Genomic DNA, 21,906 nt, shown 5'->3' on the forward strand with positions numbered 1-21,906 from the left:
TATCAGCTTCTTACATTAATAAGGCTATGTGTGATACACTCCACCGATCCTCATTTCCATTGCATCTTACATTAAGTAAGGCTATGTGTGATACACTCCACCGATCCTCTTTCTATTGGCTTCTTACATTAAGTAAGACTATGTGTGATACACTCCACCGATCCTCTTTCTATTGGCTTCTTACATTAAGTAAGGCTATGTGTGATACACTCCACCGATCCTCTCTCTATTGGCTTCTTACATTAAGTAAGGCTATGTGTGATACACTCCACCCGATCCTCTTTCTATTGGCTTCTTACATTAAGTAAGGCTATGTGTGATACACTCCACCGATCCTCTTTCTATTGGCTTCTTACATTAAGTAAGGCTATGTGTGATACACTCCACCCCGATCCTCTTTCTATTGGCTTCTTACATTAAGTAAGGCTATGTGTGATACACTCCACCGATCCTCTTTCTATTGGCTTCTTACATCAATAAGGCTATGTGTGATACACTCCACCGATCCTCTTTCTATTGGCTTCTTACATTAAGTAAGGCTATGTGTGATACACTCCACCGATCCTCTTTCTATTGGCTTCTTACATTAAGTAAGGCTATGTGTGATACACTCCACCGATCCTCTTTCTATTGGCTTCTTACATTAAGTAAGGCTATGTGTGATACACTCCACCGATCCTCTTTCTATTGGCTTCTTACATTAAGTAAGGCTATGTGTGATACACTCCACCCGATCCTCTCTCTATTGGCTTCTTACATTAAGTAAGGCTATGTGTGATACACTCCACCGATCCTCTTTCTATTGGCTTCTTACATTAAGTAAGGCTATGTGTGATACACTCCACCGATCCTCTTTCTATTGGCTTCTTACATTAAGTAAGGCTATGTGTGATACACTCCACCGATCCTCTTTCTATTGGCTTCTTACATTAAGTAAGGCTATGTGTGATACACTCCACCGATCCTCTTTCTATTGGCTTCTTACATCAATAAGGCTATGTGTGATACACTCCACCCGATCCTCTTTCTATTGGCTTCTTACATTAAGTAAGGCTATGTGTGATACACTCCACCGATCCTCTTTCTATTGGCTTCTTACATTAAGTAAGGCTATGTGTGATACACTCCACCGATCCTCTTTCTATTGGCTTCTTACATTAAGTAAGGCTATGTGTGATACACTCCACCGATCCTCTTTCTATTGGCATCTTACATTAAGTAAGGCTATGTGTGATACACTCCACCGATCCTCTTTCTATTACATCTTACATTAGGTAAGGCTATGTGTGATACACTCCACCGATCCTCTTTCTATTACATCTTACATTAAGTAAGGCTATGTGTGATACACTCCACCGAATCCTCTTTCTATTACATCTTACATTAAGTAAGGCTATGTGTGATACACTCCAATCGATCCTCTTTCTATTACATCTTACATTAAGTAAGGCTATGTGTGATACACTCCACCGATCCTCTTTCTATTGGCTTCTTACATTAAGTAAGGCTATGTGTGATACACTCCACCGATCCTCTTTCTATTACATCTTACATTAAGTAAGGCTATGTGTGATACACTCCACCGATCCTATTTCTATTACATCTTACATTCAGTAAGGCTATGTGTGATACACTCCACCGATCCTCTTTCTATTGGCATCTTACATTAAGTAAGACTATGTGTGATACACTCCACCGATCCTCTTTCTATTACATCTTACATTAAGTAAGGCTACGTGTGATACACTCCACCGATCCTCTTTCTATTACATCTTACATTAAGTAAGGCTATGTGTGATACACTCCACCGATCCTCTTTCTATTACATCTTACATTAAGTAAGGCTATGTGTGATACACTCCACCTATCCTCTTTCTATTACATCTTACATTAAGTAAGGCTATGTGTGATACACTCCACCGATCCTCTTTCTATTGGCATCTTACATTAAGTAAGACTATGTGTGATACACTCCACCGATCCTCTTTCTATTACATCTTACATTAAGTAAGGCTATGTGTGATACACTCCACCGATCCTCTTTCTATTACATCTTACATTAAGTAAGGCTATGTGTGATACACTCCACCTATCCTCATGTCTGAAGCTTCTAACAAAGAGTATGGATTTGTTTAATTTTCTTCACTAATCCTCGTTTATTTACATAAGAAGGTGAAATGTTTTCAAATATAGAACCTTACGGCAATTGTGTCTGAGTTGAAGAGAACAACAAGTCATGAAACATTCAGAAGTATTTCACAACATGAAGCTGAAAGTAGTGGTTATCTCACTCTTGCAATGAAGAGTTCCACCGTTGTAGAAGACTTTTAAATACACCCATAACCCATGAGTGACTGTGTTGTTAGTTTCAGGTTTATGGATATCAAAGTACAAGCTCTAGTTCAATGCCAGGTCAAGACCTTGTACATTAGGGCTAGCTTGGCCACCAAGATGTCACAACATTCTATGCCAGTTGTAATTAATCAATATTTGTGGCCACTAAAATTGCAATAAAATCATTCAGATTATTTTAACTGGGCAAAAACCAGGTTAACCTTTAGCTACAGGGTTGAGGGATTTAGTGCCAGAATCCTATCGTTGATGTTGATGTCAGGAAGAGAATTCACCAACACGATTGGTCATAATGCAACCGAGCAATTTTATTACTGAATTTATTGCTATTACAATTTTTTTACAGCCATGGTTCAATAGTGACCCAAAATTTTATTTTGCCAGTATTGACTTTTAATTTAAAGTTCGATTGGATGGATTTGAAGATCATAAGAAACTAAAACTTTCGGGCATACTTTTTCTATTTTTCATTAGAGTTCTTGTGAATCTATCTGAAGCACCACAAATGTCTCTGCAAGTTATTTCATGACAAAAGCAAGTGTTCAGCAAAATATATACAAATGCTCTCATTTCTATTACCATAAAATGGACGTTGCTTGAAAAGCATGGCTATCTGGAAATTAAATAAAATTTAAATATCTAAAATTTAAATTAAATTAAATACTAAAAATACTATATCACATATTGTAAGTGAGTTTAGTTTCATGCTGCTTTTAGCAATATTCCAGCAATATCAAGAGGGGGGACACCAGAAATGGGTTTTACACATTGTACCCATGTGTCGAATCAAACCCGAGTGAACGCTTACTCACTAGGGTACCCCACCACCCCCTATCACATATGGCGAGTTACCTGGAACTACATAACTCATTTAGTAAGTAGTATTACCAAAAGCATGGTCTGGCAAATGTGGTTAATGGTGTGATGGGTGCATCAACCAGTAGGCTACCCATATGTACACAGATATATTTTAGTTGAAACACCACTGGTTCATTGGTCAAAGCATTATGTCCATTACAGAAAGTTCTTACGTTCAATATCCAATAACTCATGTTGAAGGCATTGAGTGGACCATTGTTCAGACTGTTCAAGAACTCATGTTGAAGGCTTTGTATAGACCATTGTTCAGACATTTCCTGATCTCATGTTTAAGGCATTGTGTGTTTTAGGAGTTCATGTTTTGGGGGTATGGCACAGATCCTTGCTTTGCTTTCACCATTTCCTTTGCTACCCACTGAGCCAGATGTGAAAAACAAGAGGAACTGGAGACATGGTCTCCCTCTGTGAAATCAGAGGTCAAAACACTGGGAGAGGTAGGGACAAGAGACAAGATAATTCTCCAAGTAAACAACCCACCCACATTCTGACATTAAATCCTTCGCAGGAATCTTCAATTGATAACAAAAACCATTACCAAAAACCTGATTTATTTTTCTTCTTAACAGGTTTTTCATTCCTCTTATCTTCTGTGTGTAAACAGTTTTATTAACTCTCCTGCACACTTTACATAGCCTCAATGATGTTTCCCCATGGCGACACTGGCTTACATAAACCGATTTGTATCCTTCATCTATGTTATCCGTAATATAGCAACAGTATAGAAAACTGCCCCTGTATTTTATGTTGCCATTCCTGAATGAACCAGATCAATTGTGAATGCATGGAAAACCATACAATCGTGGGATGATTTTTGGTCAAATTTAAATTTGTACTTTATGCAAGAATATCAAACAGACTGTCCAATATAAAAAAAGTGTAAATCTTTACACAGTATGCAGGACTGTATCAAACAAACTGTCCAATAAAGATATTGATTGTTTATTACCTCTTGAGGGTAATAAGAGACTTGTCAAAAAATAGATCAATTTGCTGCACAAACCGAATGTGAGGCGTAAGTAATTATTGGTAATACTGGTGTAAAGTAAATGGGTGATTATTCACATGGTGCTAATAAATCAGAGGACAAGTCATGAGTCATTGCATCAAATGAGTAACAGACAAACAGCGCCCCCAGCCCCATGCAATATTATGTGATAACGCCTTCCGAACATTATAAGCAATATCGTTCCACTTTCATTTTGGAACAGAACTTGTAGAGACCAAAAAACTCTCAGATTATCAGTCCTGCAGATAAAATATTGAGAGAGTCACATATCGGCTTCAAGGAGCAGACTGACTCATGTTATTATCCCACTGTCAGAAAATGACATTCTTCCTATGGGTAGACATTGTGTCAAGATTTTCATCCAATCATTGGAACATTTGTATAGGGCTGGAGTTATGATTGAGTTAGTGACAAATGGGAATCTATGACCCTGTTTGAGTTTCTACAGGCTTTGATCAGGATAACATATAAGGCATATTGGCAATTGCCAAGCAAAGAATATCGGCTGGAAGTTTGCAACTGGAACTTTCAAAGATGGATTTTGACATCACAATGATTAAATCTGGAAGAGCCATGAACTGTTTTACTTGGTGCTCACTCTGTGAACAAATTGAACATGCTGGCAAAACTCAAAGAGATGATCTGTTTAACTTGATATAATTGAAACCATAGAAATACAGAAAGGAGAGGGAATGTTATTTGTCTCTTCAAGGTAGTTACCTTTTGATAGTGTAGCAAATGTAACATTGGGGTCCCTTGGGAGACACATGAAAAGTGTGAGTGAGTGAGTGAGTGAGTGAGTTTGGTTTTACGCCGCTTTTAGCAATATTCCAGCAATATCACGGCGGGGGACACCACAAATGGGCTTCAGACATTGTACCCATGTGGGGAATCGAACTCGGGTCATCGGCGTGACGAGCGGACGCTTTAACCACTAGGCTACCCCACCGCCCCCACATGAAAAGAATCCAGGACAGATTGTGGGCAACCTATTCCACATCTCATGAGATGTCATGAGATGGTAAAACAAGGTATTATCCAGTTTCTCCAGGGAAGTTTTGTGTCATGTTAACAGTGTCATTAGCACCATGTGGATGCACTGAAGTGCTGACAGTCAAACCAAACAGTTCCAGTTCTTAACTCAGAAGTTTTATGTCTGACTTATCATGCCTGCTGATCCGTAAAGATCCGGGTCAGAATTGGTCTTCAGTGTAAACAAATGCTTGTCGCAAGAGGCGAATAACGGGATTGGGTGGTCAGGCTTGAGGAATGTTTGACACATGTGATTGTATCCCAAATGCATAGATTGATGCTGATGCTGTTGATCACTGGACTGTCTGGTCCAAACTCGATTGATTACAGCCTGTCGCCATATAGCTGGAATATTGCTGAGTGTGTTGTTTAACAACAAACAAACTGTTACAGGGTTTTACATGACGCATGATTCCTGCGTAATTGACGCAACAATTTTGTTAACGACTCTCAAAATACTATCATACGAGTCAGGCTTGACGCAAGTTTTATAGGTTGCCCTCGCGATTCAGTTCAATAAAATAGATTTGATAAGCAAACAATGATATTGTTTGATGATAGTTTGACTTTTACAGAGCTGTCAGATTGTTCCAGAGAACTCAGTGCGGACAGTAATCCTGGCTGTTTGAATTTAACAATTCTGTAGTTTCATTTGGTGGTGTGACATACACAGTTACATACCGAGAATGATAAACACAAAGAAATATTAAATTTTCATGACTCCCAAATATTGAAAATGACTCCCAAAAATAAATATTGTGAATCACTATGACTCCCATTTTGAAAAGTCAGTGTAGAACCCTGAACTGTTATGCATGCTAAAGTCACATCACAAGTCTAGACATGAATAATTTTCAACAAATCATGAACTTACCAGCACTCAGCGTTTTGGCCACAGAAAAATGGAATTTGTAGCCAGAGATTTCCAGGATCACAGTCTTCCCCATTCCGATTGACACATTCGTCGAATGTCTGAAAGTGGAATGTCACAATTATTATGAATCATAGAAATGCAATGACATAGAATACAACTTTATAATGACACACACCTTGCCTCTAACTCATGACCATGACAAACACCAAAGAGTATCAACATCATGACAAATGTTCCTAACTGGGAAAAAAAAAATTGTATTATCAAATCTTTTGTCAGGTTATAAGAATATATACATATCATGTCAGTGCTTTCATACATACTCGCAAATATAATGTACCATGTATAAATTCAGCATGTTTATTATTGTTTGAATGTATTTTTTCGAATATCGTGCAGATTGTAGTAATCATAATTTTATTTTATTTTACTTTTCATATTCAATCTGGCATAATGCAAAAACTATTTATGTGAAGTGCAGCTGAAAAACGGACATGACATTGGAAGAATTTTGTGTTGTAACCTATCGTCCGTTCTCCAATGTCATTATGTAATTGATGGTTTGAGCAACAGTAAATGCTGCTGGGTATGATGATAGGCAAGAAATCAACTCTCTGACCACCTGATTCATATCGTCCCTTCTTATTACAAGCCCTACTGGGGACTCTCCAGTCTACAATCCCTGGTGGTCTTATGTGAGACACAGGAGGTACAAACAGTAATGCCACTTTGCATCAACATTAAACATCACCACTGTTGTCAGCTTTATGTTAATGTGTCTTTGTTTGCACTAAACACTAAAACCAAGAATACCCTAAACGAGAAAAGCGGCAGTGGGGTAGCCGAGTGGTTAAAGCGTTCGCTCATCATACCGAGAAACTGGGTTTGATTCCCCACATGGGTACAATTCGTGAAGCCCATTTCTGGTGTCCACCCACCATGATATTGCTCGAATATTGCTAACAGTGGCATAAAAATAAATTCACTCACTAAATGAAAAAATTCATCACACAATAGATACCGAATCCTCTACAATCTCTCGACACAGGTCCCAAAGAAATTCCCACCTTCCATTTGAAACATTCTCTGTCAATTAACCAAACAGCAATTCTCACCCTCCCCTAAAGAAATGTTTAAGTTGATATCCTCTCTTACATTATCTTGATGTCACAATTCATAACCCTTGTCTCTATTACACACTGTCTCGTCAGTGATCATCATTGCCAAGCAAATCACCCATTGGTGTTTTGCAGGGGGGCCTTCTTGGCCCTATCGGATTAATGTTTCCCTTCCAAATATTCATGACCCATTGTATGGGTGATTATAACCTCTCATTGTCTTCTTTGTAATCGTTTGAGAGTGTTACATGTGATCAATCATCAGAAGAGGTCCCAGATGTTTTCTGATGTGCTTGATGAAGCAGGTTCGAGAAATACTGTATCAATTTCAAAAGTCATTTAAACTTGTGACATAAGAGATCAAGTTTCCCCCACAACAGAAACATCTTTGAACTCTTTTGACGAACAAAGATCATTGTGCAAGCAGCCAGATATTTGATGGAACTTCAAATGAAACAGAATTACGCTGATGTGTTACTCAACAGCATAATGATCTCTCCTTAATACATGTATATGAATCAGGGTTAAGATATCATGACAAAAACACTATGTATTCAAAACAGATAACCAAACTGATTGTGAATGGGTTTCATAATATTTTGGTGAGTGAGTGAGTGAGTGAGTGAGTATTATAACATAGGAAATATGTCAACAGCCTACAAAGTGTAAAGCTCAATGATTAAGATGGGCATCAGCTTGAGCTTTTGAATATAATTTGTATTACAGAACAGTATGACTGCAGGATATAGGAGGTCAATCCAAAGTGACACAAAGACTGCCATGGTATGGTGCTGCTACACCAAAGGCTGATGAAACTAATAATGTGTATTTGTATTTTCCTGATCTCTGCATTTCATTATATCCTTTTCTGCATGATAATATACATTTGTTGTGGATGAATAATTAGTAAATAAAATTTGTATACGTGTGACTCCATGTTACTGATATCATATATACTTCAAAACAACTTATTCTGTCACAGAATTTAATTCGTTCTTTCTAAAAAATAGGAAGCTGACATTGTATTTCTTTCATTCAGTGTTACCATTTGTTGTGATCTCTGTACTCTAGTGAGTGAGTGAGTGAGCTTAGTTTTATGCCACTTTTAGCAATATTCCAGCAACATCACAACAGGGGACATCAGATATGGGTTTCACACATTGTACCCATGTGATGAAACGATCCCTGTTCTTCGGCTTGACAAGTGAACGCATTAACCACAAGGCTACCCTACCATTCCTCTACAAATATATGTCAATCCTTCAACACAAATGAATACTTAAATACTGAAGAGATGATCTTACATCAGGTTATCTTTAAGTGAGTGAGTGAGTTGAGTTTTACGCCGCACTCAGCATTATTCCAGCTATATGGCGGCGGTCTGTAAAGGTTACCTTTAAGACAATGCATAGGAAACATTAACAATGAAGGTAAAACCTCTTCAATAATCTGGATCATAAAATTACCATGAGAATGGCACCCAGAGTCTTCTCATCTTCAGGAAATGTGTTATCAAATATCTTACACTTGGAACTTATAATACTGCCTATGGCACCATTGTATTACTGAACATTAGATGACCATTGTTATTATTATCTGCTTGACTTTGCAACCTTTCCAACACAACTGGTTTAAAATTACCAGCTGCAATATTTCATCAATCTAAAACCTAGAGCTACTTACAAGAACTCAGCTTTAACTAAGGTAAAAGTACAGGCAGTAATGATGCTTGAAGCTTAGTTAGAGGTTGAGACATTTTACAAATCATACAAAACAAGAAGGAAAAAAATAAAATTAATTTGCTCAATGCATCATTGCTGATATCTTTTTTGAAGTGTAATTCCACCTGAAGTATAATCAAACTTGTTCATATACAAATTTTAATTCTAATGCCCATATTATTTCTAAATGGTTTTACATTTCAAGATTCTTGAAGAAATAGGCTATTTAAGAACACTGTATGATACAACATTGCTATTTCGCATGTTGAAATCAATTTAGATTTTTTTGCCTGCATATTGTGAGGAAGATTTAGTGCCTGACAAATAGCTAGGATAAAGAGGGATCTTAAAGTGGGGAGAAATCCAGACAAAAATTGAAGAAGAACTCAAAATCAATTTTCCATTTTAATGTCATTTTTTTTTCAAACAGAAAATATTTCAATTGTGCAGTACGCAGGAGGAGGGGGGAAAGGACTGTTTGGATCCTGAAAGAAAACAATTATTTTTTTGCTATATTTTCCGGAAAAGTGAGATACAAGTCATTTGATTCAGTGAACAATAATATGATACATTGAAAACGTCAATCTGTCAAATTGTGATTGGTTAATGGCATGTAATTCACCCAGTGCAGTTATGACTTGACTGCTACCTACCTAACTTACACAACAGACTTACTATCTGGCACCAAAACAAAGTAATATGTCATTCCTCAAGGTTGACAAAGAACAAAAAATTTACCAAGACCATGGCTCCATATGAGATCAACATTGTGATACACAAGTAGATGTATCCTGAGATTAAAAAGGCAATGTACAAAGTCAGCCGCCTAAACAACTCAACCACCGCTGCTTCCACAAAATGGAAGTCACAATTGCAACAACTGGTAGTCTAGACCACAGACTTTGTGGCACATCATCAGAGGAGTACACAAAGTCCATGGTCTAGACTACCTGTTGTCTGACTTCAAATTTTGTGGATGTCACGGTGGCTGAGCAGGTTAGGCGGCTGACTTTTTGTGCTGGTGATTAGGTGCCTGACTCTGAGGGTGTGGGTTCGAATCCCGGATAGGACTCAACCCAACAAAAGTACTAGACTCTGTACTTTACTAAGATAGTGTGATCCCAAATATAATATTTGTTACATTAGACCACTTTCTAAATGGCACTGTGTATATCATGAACTGAATAAGACAATGGCTTAATGCCTCCAACTTCCCCATCAGAAATATGCATCATGAACAAGTTTGACATTACCACATCATATGACAGAAGACCCCACACATGTCTAATGCAGCACAATTATGCAAGAGAAAAGCCTATGGTTCCGCTAAGTAAGAAGCTCTTCCAGTTTAATAACATCCCTTTGGTTTGAAGAAACACATGGCCAAGTCAATATGATTAAGTATTTTCACTTTGGTTTTCAAAAATATATGCTAATGCAAGACCACTTTGAAAAAGATGCCCCTATGGTTCTAGCCAAGTCTGATGCTCTTCCAATTTAATAGCATCACTTCTGGTTTTGGAAAACACATGGCCGATTCAGTAATATGTGTATGCTGTGCCATCACTGTGCTACAAGCTACCTCATTACATTTGTATGCAACATCATGATTTGTTGCATATTATGGATGTGGCCAACATTACAAAGTCCTACATTTATTAGGAAACTATTCTGAACCTACACCGAAACACTCATTGCAATAAAGAAGTTAACTATCCAACAGTGTTCACGAATCATGTTTGAAAGGAACAGGACATTGGGTCCTGTAAGTTTCAGATGTCTGTCTGACCCATTGAAAATTCACAGGACCCATAGAATAAAATTAAACACACATTTCAGATTTAGCATTTCTTATAATTGGCACCAAAATTATACACAAACATAAGATTTATAAACAGCAAACAGGTGTCACATGTCCCATATAACAACTTCAGTCAAAGTCATTGTGAAATATACAGTCAGACACTGGGGTCGGCGGGTTGTAGACTTCTATCGGACCGTTGGCAAATCTGCCGTATTTGTCAGAGGGTCAGACGCTATTCGTGAACACTGTCCATAGAACTTTGTTTTTCTCAATCCTTATCATCACTTGCTTGAAAAGTCGCACTCATTGCAACAAAGAAATTGACTATCCATAGAACTTTGGTTTTCTTTCAACTATTTTAAAGTCAATTCAGGCATCACTGGGCTTCAAAGTGACTAAATTCGCGGCTAAACTTCTAAACTGGAATTCGTGACTAAAAAGTGACTAAACTTACATTGACTAAACTAACACGGACTAAACTTACGACTAAACTTAGGACTCAACTAAACTTACACACAATCATGACATAAACATATGTATTGACTTAGTGACCTTGAATGTAACTTTATTGATTGCAAAAACCTTTATTTTCCCACAAATTAATCCTGAATTCGTTTTAGGGATTTAGATCCATGTTTCATGCTTTTACATACATTGGCCTTAAACCTCATGAAGGTCACTCAACAGTTGATCTGATTGTGTCCAAATAGAATACATCACGTGTCATCAAATTCTGTTCACAATCATTCAAGTTACTTTATTGCGTACAGAGAATTCTGACACCGAGCTCTTACGAAGTGTCCTTGACCTTCAATTTTAGCCAATCATATGTCAGAAATATTCCCCAGAGGCATATTGGATGTATATGATGCACACAGTTTTGAAATTTCTCAAATTTAGTCATTAGTTTGTATTTAGTTCCACTTTGTGGTATTATTGTTGAGGGAATATAGTTACACTTTCTGGTATTATTGTTGAGGGAACTGCCTGGTGGAAGTATGCTAAATGAGAGCAGTAAAACTAGACACCGAGTGTACATTAGACAAACCTCGGATCTGTAATTCTGCTCAACTTGATATATTTCACATGTATTACACTGTCAATCAAGATGGCTGCCATTGCTGTCTGCCACCCGGCAATTAAGAAACCTAATAAGCAATATTATTGGCTAAACGGGAGACATCAATAACCAGCCAATGACAGAATACCTGTTTGAAATGAGGGGTCACATGATTACACTTTTAAGGGCAGGACAGTACACAGACGAGGTCGGTATGGGTCGATCCGTTAGGAGACTTTTGATTGGCTATCAATTCCAGACTGATGGTAATGCATTTAAAGATAAGCAGTTTTCTGTATCAAGTGTTGTGTCTGAATGGATAGGTTGAAGTTTGGGAAAGACTTAAGTGTATTTACATCAACACTTGTACATCCCTATACTTGTATTGGTTGTGTAGCTACTCATAGATGGTAGGTCATTTACCATCATGATATGGTCACAACATCAGCTCAGAGGAGATAACCGTGATCTGGTGAAGAATTGTATTTTGTGGACAAAACCAATAATAGATGCTTTCATAACTGTGAATTATCTTTATATGACCTATGAGTCAGGATGGCAGGGTATATATTTATACATCGGGACCTAAGATGGAGAAAATACAGGGGTATCTAGACTCACTGGGATGATGACAAGCTCAGATGAGAGTTTAGCCTGTTATTTATAAATGTGACAGGTTGTAAGGAAATATCATCACTGTGAAGATGAGAGGTTGTAGGATAAAGTCACTATAAAGAGATGAGGTTGTATGAAATTATCACCAATGTAATGATGAGAGGTTGCAAGTAAAAATCAACGTAAGGATAAGTGGTTGTATGGAAATATAAAATGTAGAAATGAGAGATTATAGAAAAATATTACCTTAGGATAACTGGTTGTATGAAAATATCATCAATGTAAAGAAAAAGGTTGTTGAGGAGGAAAGAATCCATGTGAAGATAAGAAGTTGCATTGAATCTTTGTAAAAATGAAACGTTGTTGGAAAATATCACCTAAGAGATATGTGGTTTTATTACCCTTAAGATAAATTTGCTCAATTCTGATTGGTCAATAGACAAAGCATACCAAACCATGTAGGGGGATTTGCCAGGGTGTACGAACCGTATACCCTGTCAAATCTGTCATGTGACACACTACACGGGACCTTGACCTTAGATGGAATGTGGCTGCCAAATGGCTGATCGCTTCGAAATTTTAGAGTTGGCGTATACAATTATGAGTATAAACAGAGTAATAAAATTCTTGCCATAATTTCTTATTTGTTTGTGTCAAAAAATATATCCCAAAAATAAAATGTTTCTGTATTTCACTTGTCGTTTAACAAAACCTCAAATTCGATAATTATTATCATAAACTAAGCCATCCCGAGTTATCTCCCTTTATGACCGTTCAGGAAAAATCATGGCGATACATTTTGCGTCTCATTCTGCCGATGATTGAATGTTGTTGTTTAAAGATAAGCTAAATAAAAAGATCTTAAGAGTAATAAATTTGTCACACGGTGTTTTGAAAGGGTGTATGGGACTGTAAAACCCTTGCAAATTCCATATTTCCTTCCGTTGCACCTCAGGAAATACAGAATTTACAAGGGTCTACTAATAGTATGGAAGTATCATCAATGTAATGTGAAGTTGTAGGAAAAATTCGACATACAGATAAGAGGTTGCATGAAATATTATCTATATAAAGATGAGAAGTTGTAAAGAAAAACCTTAGATTTTGGGGCTACAGAGAAATAATTATCATCAATGCAAAAATAAGATATTGTAGGGAAATATCAATGTAAAGATGGGAGGTTATAGGAAAATATCATTAACCATAAAGATGAGAGGTTGTAGGGAAATATCATCAATGTAAAGGTGAGTGGTTGGACAGAATCCCTTTCCGTTGGCCCTTACAACAAGCATAGATCACTAAGGCTCACATGTAACCAGGAATCCTAATGGTGTGGGGTTTGTTGACAGGTTTCTGAACACTGTGAAGCATGACCTAAATACTTCTTCAGAACATGGCATCAAATACAAGAAAACATGGAGGCAGAGGTCACAATATAACCTCACTGCATGGGGTTCGATGAGAGGTTTGTGGGTTTGTGAAGAAGACTGAAGCATGAACAGAGAAAACACACGCCATGACCTGAAATACAGCTTAAACGTGGTAAAGTCCTGACGAACTCATCTAAGCAAACAAATAACTTTGCCACAATATCTCTATCCATTTTTTGTCCAATAAATCTATCAAACATGGTTCGTGATTAAATGAAGACAGCTTACGATAAAATCTAATGAAAATGATCCTGCTGAAAAACTGCTCCCTTCAAGAAGGGCTTGAGCAGTTGCCGAGGCCATTAGTCCTCATTCCCCCTGAGTCCACACTTCTTGGCAGCTTCAACATAGACATATGGCCCCCAAGCAAAATATGCTCTGCATGCAATCATCCTGATTGCGAGTTATGGAGACCTACGGCTTATGCCAGGCTTACGCAAATTTGAGAAAAACATGAACATGTTCAATAATTTGTTCTTGGGAAGGGATAATCTTGCAGAGAAGCATATTATTTTCTCATGTCATAACGTTCATGTTTGTGATATGTATTTTTTATTATGCAAAAGTGGATGCATGGGTGAACTAAAGAGCAATAATCTTTGAGACACACTTAAAGTGTAGGCTGATGAGTAAAAATAAAACTCACTTAAACTCACAGTAGTGCTAAGCACACCATTAAATATTCAACCTTTTTACAAGCGTTTTCAAAATAATTCACACATATGACAGTATGGATATAGTATTGCCCCAAACAGACTATGTACAAGATGGGGTGGTGGGGTAGCCCAGTGGTTAAGCCAATCACAAATTTATATACAAGATAGCCAAGTAAATGCTTTACCATCAGGTTAATCAACAATTCTTCAGTCAAAATCAGCTGTGAATATTGCTCTTATGTGAAGAAACAAGTGTAACATCATCTTAATGCTGATGAAACAATCACCCACTTCCACTTCGAGAACTTCAGTCACCCCTTGGCTCTGCCTGAAGCTATTGGATGAACAGGAGTTGTCTCCCTTTCATGCCTTGTCTACGGTAATCACTTGTGTAAGAAATCAGCTCTGGAACACCTGTCAGCGATCACAAGGAGAACCACACAGACACAGATTGTTACCTACACTATCTGTCGCTTATACAGGCTTTAATTAACAAACACTGATCCCGGAAAAAGTAACATCTTTCAGTGTGATGATTAAACAAGCCAGCCATGTCTTCTGTGTGTTGAGTGACATGACTTTATCAGACAGCCTATCACTGGAGCACTCCCGATCTGCCAATTAAACCTTCCTGTCTCCAGTAATTACTGCATTCTTCGGGACGGGTGATTGGTTAACCTATGTGTATGTTTGCAGGTATTTTGTAGTTTTTTGGTCCTCTAACCACTTACTGGCCTATCAACTGATCAGTGATGCAGGTGTTAAACTGTGAAAACTAGCTAGACCACCTATTTTGGAGAGTTGTTTAAAGTGGGGGCTAACATCTAGTTTCTGAAATGAATTTCACAGAAAAATGGCTCCTAAATCTTTATAAAAATATTATGAAAAGGATCCCAGATACTTCCTTCATAATTTCTTTGACTGGCATTTTAGAATTAGTGGAGTACAATACTGACAAATTCGTGGATAACAACTGTTGTCAAGCAGGAATGAATTTGTTATCCAAAACTTTGTCAGTATTGACTTTCTTCATGTTTTTGTGAACATTTTCTATCCATTGTGTTGTATGAGCCTCGAGCATGCCCCTGTGGCCTGGAGTTCAGGGTGCCGTTGTACAAAGCGATCTTAGCGTTAAGATGGCTGTAACTCCCATACCTTAACATAGACTTAAGGTAGTCTTAGCGCTAAGGTGGCTGTAACTCCCATACCTTAACATAGACTTAAGGTAGTCTTAGCGCTAAGGTGGCTGTAACTCCCATACCATAACATAGACTTAAGGTAGTCTTAGTGCTAAGGTGGCCGTAACTCCCATACCTTAACATAGACTTAAGGTAGTCCTAGTGCTAAGGTTGTTTTGTACAAGGGCACCCTGGGCTGTATAAGTGACCTTATCTTTTAATATTTCACTTAAACTTAGGGTGTATTGGGTATATTTGTTTGAGTTAGAAGATACAATAGTGATATACTTTGAAGGACCTAGGGGGTCACTGAGACTACCACAATTAAATTTAAGATACTGTAAACGTACTTATTTTCGCGTGGTGCAATTTTCGCGGAATTGACAGTTTAGACTACATCGCGCGGTCAATTATTTGCGCAATCAGTAATTGCCGTATGTTATTTAAATCATGAAGATATTCACTTAAATACTGACCGCTTGAAAGCAAGATATTAGCTGTATTGTGTTGCAATACCACCAACCCTCTACTTGAAGAAAAACAATGTCTGAATTACGGAATTAGTGTTATGACACAGAAGGCAGTAGTGTTGGGAATTGGTTGAAATAACACAATTGATGATTCCTTCATTACCATCGAACAATCATCGAAAAAAATTGGTTAGCGTCATTTTTCAGATTATCCTATCCAGGTTGTTACTGCAGATATGTATGACATGATGCAACTTGCTACTTTAAAGTGATGACTAATATATCATGAACATAAACTTCCCGGAGTCTTCAAAAAATATATCCAGTCATGGCTCTTCAGTTAGTGAAGTGAGTTTTCTAAGAATTAAACACGTTTTCAGGCCCTGACAACTTCTACGATATGTTCCATTGTCAAGTATTTCGAAGACTAAAACAGTAGTTCCAAAATTGTTTATGTTCAATTATGAGAAAATGTGTGATCGATTGCTTGGTCGTTTGGTCACTGCGACCAATCTTTGATTATTTCAATTAATCGGAACACCACTAGAAGGCAGTACAAATGCAATATGCAAGAACAGTGGATGCAGATATTTGAACACAATCCAGGTGAAACTACTTCTATGTTTACGAGAGTCAGAATGAGAATATTAAGCCAGTATGTCTCTTTGTACACTTTGTAAACACTGTTAACAGTGAAATGCCAAATAAGCACCTTTCCTGCAAGACAAATATTCAAACATTGTGGTTACATCTATTTTTGGTTTGATTTGTTGTTTAACGGCATACTCAGCAATATTCCAGCTATGGCCGTGGTTTCTAAATAATTGGGTCGGACCAAACAATCCAGTGATCAACAACATGAACACTGATCTTCGCAATTGGGATAGAATGCTCTTAGTCGCCTCTTATGACAAGCATGGGTTGCTGAAGACCCAATTCTAATACCTTCACGGGTATGGTTACATCTATCTATGTGCTGATGACAAAATATAATGATCTTTACCTCTTTGTTGCCTGCTTTCCTGCGCTTGAGGGAGGGTCTAAAATCGTCTCCATATCGCACAAAGTAGTAGTAGGACACCAGCCGATCCAGGGGGTCGCGTACTATGTTAATGTATATGGGCTTCTTCAGCAAACCAAAGCTGTGGACGGAAAGAAAAACTGTGTAACTATCATCTTGAAAACAATATAGCAAGCTTTTGTCATATACGACAAATTATAACACAAGAAGCATCCTCAAGTCTGTGCTTCTTGGTACTTGGTGACAGATGGAGGTGACAAGCAGCCCTGTGGTTTAGGTATTTGCAGGCATGTACTTGATACAAGGCATGTACTTGATACAAGGCATGCAGCTTGATACAAGGCATGTACTTGATACAAGGCATGTACTTGATACAAGGCATGTACTTGATACAAGGCATGTACTTGATACAAGGCATGCACTTGATACAAGGCATGTACTTGATACAAGGCATGTACTTGATACAAGGCATGCACTTGATACAAGGCATGTACTTGATACAAGGCATGTACTTGATACAAGGCATGTACTAGATACAAGGCATGTACTTGATACAAGGCATGTACTTGATACAAGGCACTTGATACAACTGGACTTGATACAAGGCATGATACAAGGCATACTTGATACAAGGCATGCACTTGATACAAGGCATGCACTTGATACAAGGCATGCACTTGATACAAGGCATGCACTTGATACAAGGCATGTACTTGATACAAGGCATGCACTTGATACAAGGCATGCACTTGATACAAGGCATGCACTTGATACAAGGCATGCACTTGATACAAGGCATGCACTTGATACAAGGCATGCACTTGATACAAGGCATGTACTTGATACAAGGCATGATACAAGGCTTGATACAAGGCATGTACTTGATACAAGGCATGTACTTGATACAAGGCATGCACTTGATACAAGGCATGCATTCTTGATACAAGGCATGCACTTGATACAAGGCATGTACTTGATACAAGGCATGTACTTGATACAAGGCATGTACTTGATACAAGGCATGTACTTGATACAAGGCATGTACTTGATACAAGGCATGTACTTGGCATGCATGATACAAGGCATGCACTTGATACAAGGCATGTACTTGATACAAGGCATGCATGCTTGATACAAGGCATGTACTTGATACAAGGCATGCACTTGATACAAGGCATGTACTTGAGATAAGGCATGTTGATACAAGGCATGTACTTGATACAAGGCATGTACTTGATACAAGGCATGCACTTGATACAAGGCATGCACTTGATACAAGGCATGTACTTGATACAAGGCATGTACTTGATACAAGGCATGTACTTGATACAAGGCATGTACTTGATACAAGGCATGTATGATACAAGGCATACATAGGCATGTACTTGATACAAGGCATGTACTTGATACAAGGCATGTAACTTTATACATGTACTTGATACAAGGCATGTACTTTTATACAAGGTACTTTATACAAGGCATGTACTTGATACAAGGCATGTACTTGATACAAGGCATGTACTTGATACAAGGCATGTACTTGATACAAGGCATGTACTTGATACAAGGCATGTACTTGATACAAGGCATGTACTTGATACAAGGCATGCACTTGATGCATACAAGGCATGCACTTGATACAAGGCATGTAATATACAAGGCATGTGATCAACACAGAACAAACCAAGTATCAGTGAATGAGTCATCACCAATACATAAACTTATGTCAAATATAGCAAACAATTGTTCATAACAAGCCACTCATATTCCAAACTTTGTTCTAGTGAGAGAGTTCTCAAAAGTGAATATTCCACTATTACCAAGTTAAAAACTTTTGTAAACTAGACAAGTATCATGTAGCATAGATAATTCAACTTTAAAGCATATCCAAGAACAGACATATTCTATAAAAATAAGAAACATCATCCTTGGTGAAATGTCATTGGAATAAAAATTGCAGCTAATCATCATTTGCTTAAATTTGCACAAACAACTGTCTTGAAAACATCTTCTGAAATGCTTCCAAAGTTATGTTACAAAACAATGTTTAAGTGAATAGGCCCATAGAGCAGAAAGTGTTTAATCAGATGGAAAACTTGAGACAAATTAAAGTTGTTACTGGAGAAAAAGTCACAGGGATAAAGAGAACACAGAAAATATATTTCATGCTTGATCTAGCAATATCAGTCTTCAGACTGTTGTTCTTTTCAGTATCTGTTACCTAATACTAAGCTTCAGAGAAAACGATTCAAAATAGTCATGTTGCATACAAGGTGTCACTAAATGGATCAATGTAGTGACATTTACCTACAGTGTCAATATGCTGTCTGTAGATGTGATGTTAACTTACAAAGTGTCAGTAAATGGTTCAATGTCGTGACATTTACTTACAAAGTGTCAGTAAAAGGTTCAATGTAGTGACATTTACTTACAATGTGTCAGTAAATGGTTCAATGTAGTGGCATCTACTTACAAAGTGTCAGTAAATGGTTCAATGTAGTGATGTTATCTTACAAAATGTTAGTAAATGGTTTGTGACATTTACTTACAAAGTGTCAGTAAATGGTTCAATGTAGTGATGTTATCTTACAAAGTGTCAGTAAATGGTTCAATGTAGTGATGTTATCTTACAAATGTCAGTAAATGGTTTGTGACATTTACTTACAAAGTGTCAGTAAATGGTTCAATGTAGTGATGTTATCTTACAAAGTGTCAGTAAATGGTTCAATGTACTAATGTTATCTTACAAAGTGTCAGTAAATGGTTCAACGTAGTGATGTTAACTTACAAAGTGTCAGTAAATGGTTCAATGTAGTAATGTTATCTTACAAAGTGTCAGTAAATGGTTCAATGTAGTAATGTTATCTTACAACATGTCAGTAAATGAGTTTGTGACATTTACTTACAAAGTGTCAGTAAATGGTTCAATGTAGTGATGTTATCTTACAAAGTGTCAGTAAACGGTTCAATGTAGTGATGTTATCTTACAAAGTGTCAGTAAATGGTTCAATGTAGTGATGTTATCCTACAAAGTGTCAGTAAATGGTTCAATGTAGTGATGTTATCTTACAAAATGTCAGTAAATGGTTTGTGACATTTACTTACAAAGTGTCAGTAAATGGTTCAATGTAGTGATGTTATCTTACAAAGTGTCAGTAAATGGTTTAATGTAGTGGCATTTACTTACAAAGTGTCAGTAAATGGTTCAATGTAGTGATGTTATCTTACAAAATGTCAGTAAATGGTTTGTGACATTTACTTACAAAGTGTCAGTAAATGGTTCAATGTAGTGATGTTATCTTACAAAGTGTCAGTAAATGGTTTAATGTAGTGGCATTTACTTACAAAGTGTCAGTAAATGGTTCAATGTAGTGATGTTATCTTACAAAATGTCAGTAAATGGTTTGTGACATTTACTTACAAAGTGTCAGTAAATGGTTCAATGTAGTGATGTTATCTTACAAAGTGTCAGTAAGCGGTTCAATGTAGTGATGTTAACTTACAAAGTGTCAGTAAATGGTTTAATGTAGTGACATTTACTTACAAAGTGTCAGTAAATGGTTCAATGTAGTGATGTTATCTTACAGAGTGTCAGTAAATGGTTCAACGTAGTGATGTTATCTTACAAAGTGTCAGTAAATGGTTCAATGTAGTGATGTTAACTTACAAAGTGTCAGTAAACGGTTCAATGTAGTGATGTTAACTTACAAAGTGTCAGTAAACGGTTCAATGTAGTGATGTTATCTTACAAAGTGTCAGTAAATGGTTCAATGTAGTGACATTTACTTACAAAGTGTCAGTAAATGGTTCAATGTAGTGACATTTACTTACAAAGTGTCAGTAAATGGTTCAATGTAGTGATGTTATCTTACAAAGTGTCAGTAAATGGTTCAACGTAGTGACATTTACTTACAAAGTGTCAGTAAATGGTTCAATGTCGTGATATTTACTTACAAAGTGTCAGTAACAGGTTACAATGTAGTGACATTTACTTACAAAGTGTCAGTAAATGGTTCAAAGTGATGTTTCTTAAGTGTAGTTCAATGTAGTGATGTTAACTTACAAAGTGTCACTAAATGGTTTGTGACAATGGTTAGTGTAGTGATGTTATCTTACAAAGCGTCAGTAAATGGTTCATGTAGTGACATTTACTTACAAAGTGTCAGTAACAGGTTACAATGTAGTGACATTTACTTACAAAGTGTCAGTAAATGGTTCAATGTAAATGTGATGTTAACTTACAAAGTGTCACTAAATGGTTCAATGAGTGATGTTATCTTATCTTACACAAATGTCAGTAAATGGTTCAATGTAGTGATGCTATCTTACAAAGTGTCAGTAAATGGTTTAATGTAGTGACATTTACTTACAAAGTGTCAGTAAATGGTTCAATGTAGTGATGTTATCTTACAAAGTGTCAGTAAATTGTTCAATGTAGTGATGTTAACTTACAAAGTGTCAGTAAATGGTTCAATGTCGTGACATTTACTTACAAAGTGTCAGTAAATGGTTCAATGTAGTGATGTTATCTTACAAAGTGTCAGTAAATGGTTCAACGTAGTGGCATTTACTTACAAAGTGTCAGTAAATGGTTCAATGTCGTGATATTTACTTACAAAGTGTCAGTAACAGGTTACAATGTAGTGACATTTACTTACAAAGTGTCAGTAAATGGTTCAATGTAGTGATG

At 37.0% G+C, this 21,906-nt stretch overlaps 1 protein-coding gene across 2 annotated transcripts in view; it reads right to left on the reverse strand.

The window, feature by feature from the left end:
• Window positions 1-21,906, reverse strand: part of LOC124255612 (heparan sulfate 2-O-sulfotransferase 1-like) — a 238,312-nt gene that overhangs the window by 15,051 nt on the left and 201,355 nt on the right. For both annotated transcript variants that reach the window (XR_006892707.1, XM_046689502.1), the window contains exons 5-6: window positions 17,199-17,337; window positions 6,144-6,241 (exon numbers count right to left, since the gene is read on the reverse strand). Coding sequence is in view for 1 of the 2 variants with exons in the window: in XM_046689502.1 (XP_046545458.1) it covers window positions 6,144-6,241; window positions 17,199-17,337 (237 nt within the window). In the remaining variant the exon portion in view is untranslated. The remainder of the gene's footprint in view (window positions 1-6,143; window positions 6,242-17,198; window positions 17,338-21,906) is intronic.

Source organism: Haliotis rubra, unplaced genomic scaffold (genome assembly GCF_003918875.1).
Source record: "Haliotis rubra isolate DU_JTF1 unplaced genomic scaffold, ASM391887v1 Scf603, whole genome shotgun sequence".
Classification (NCBI taxonomy): domain Eukaryota; kingdom Metazoa; phylum Mollusca; class Gastropoda; order Lepetellida; family Haliotidae; genus Haliotis; species Haliotis rubra.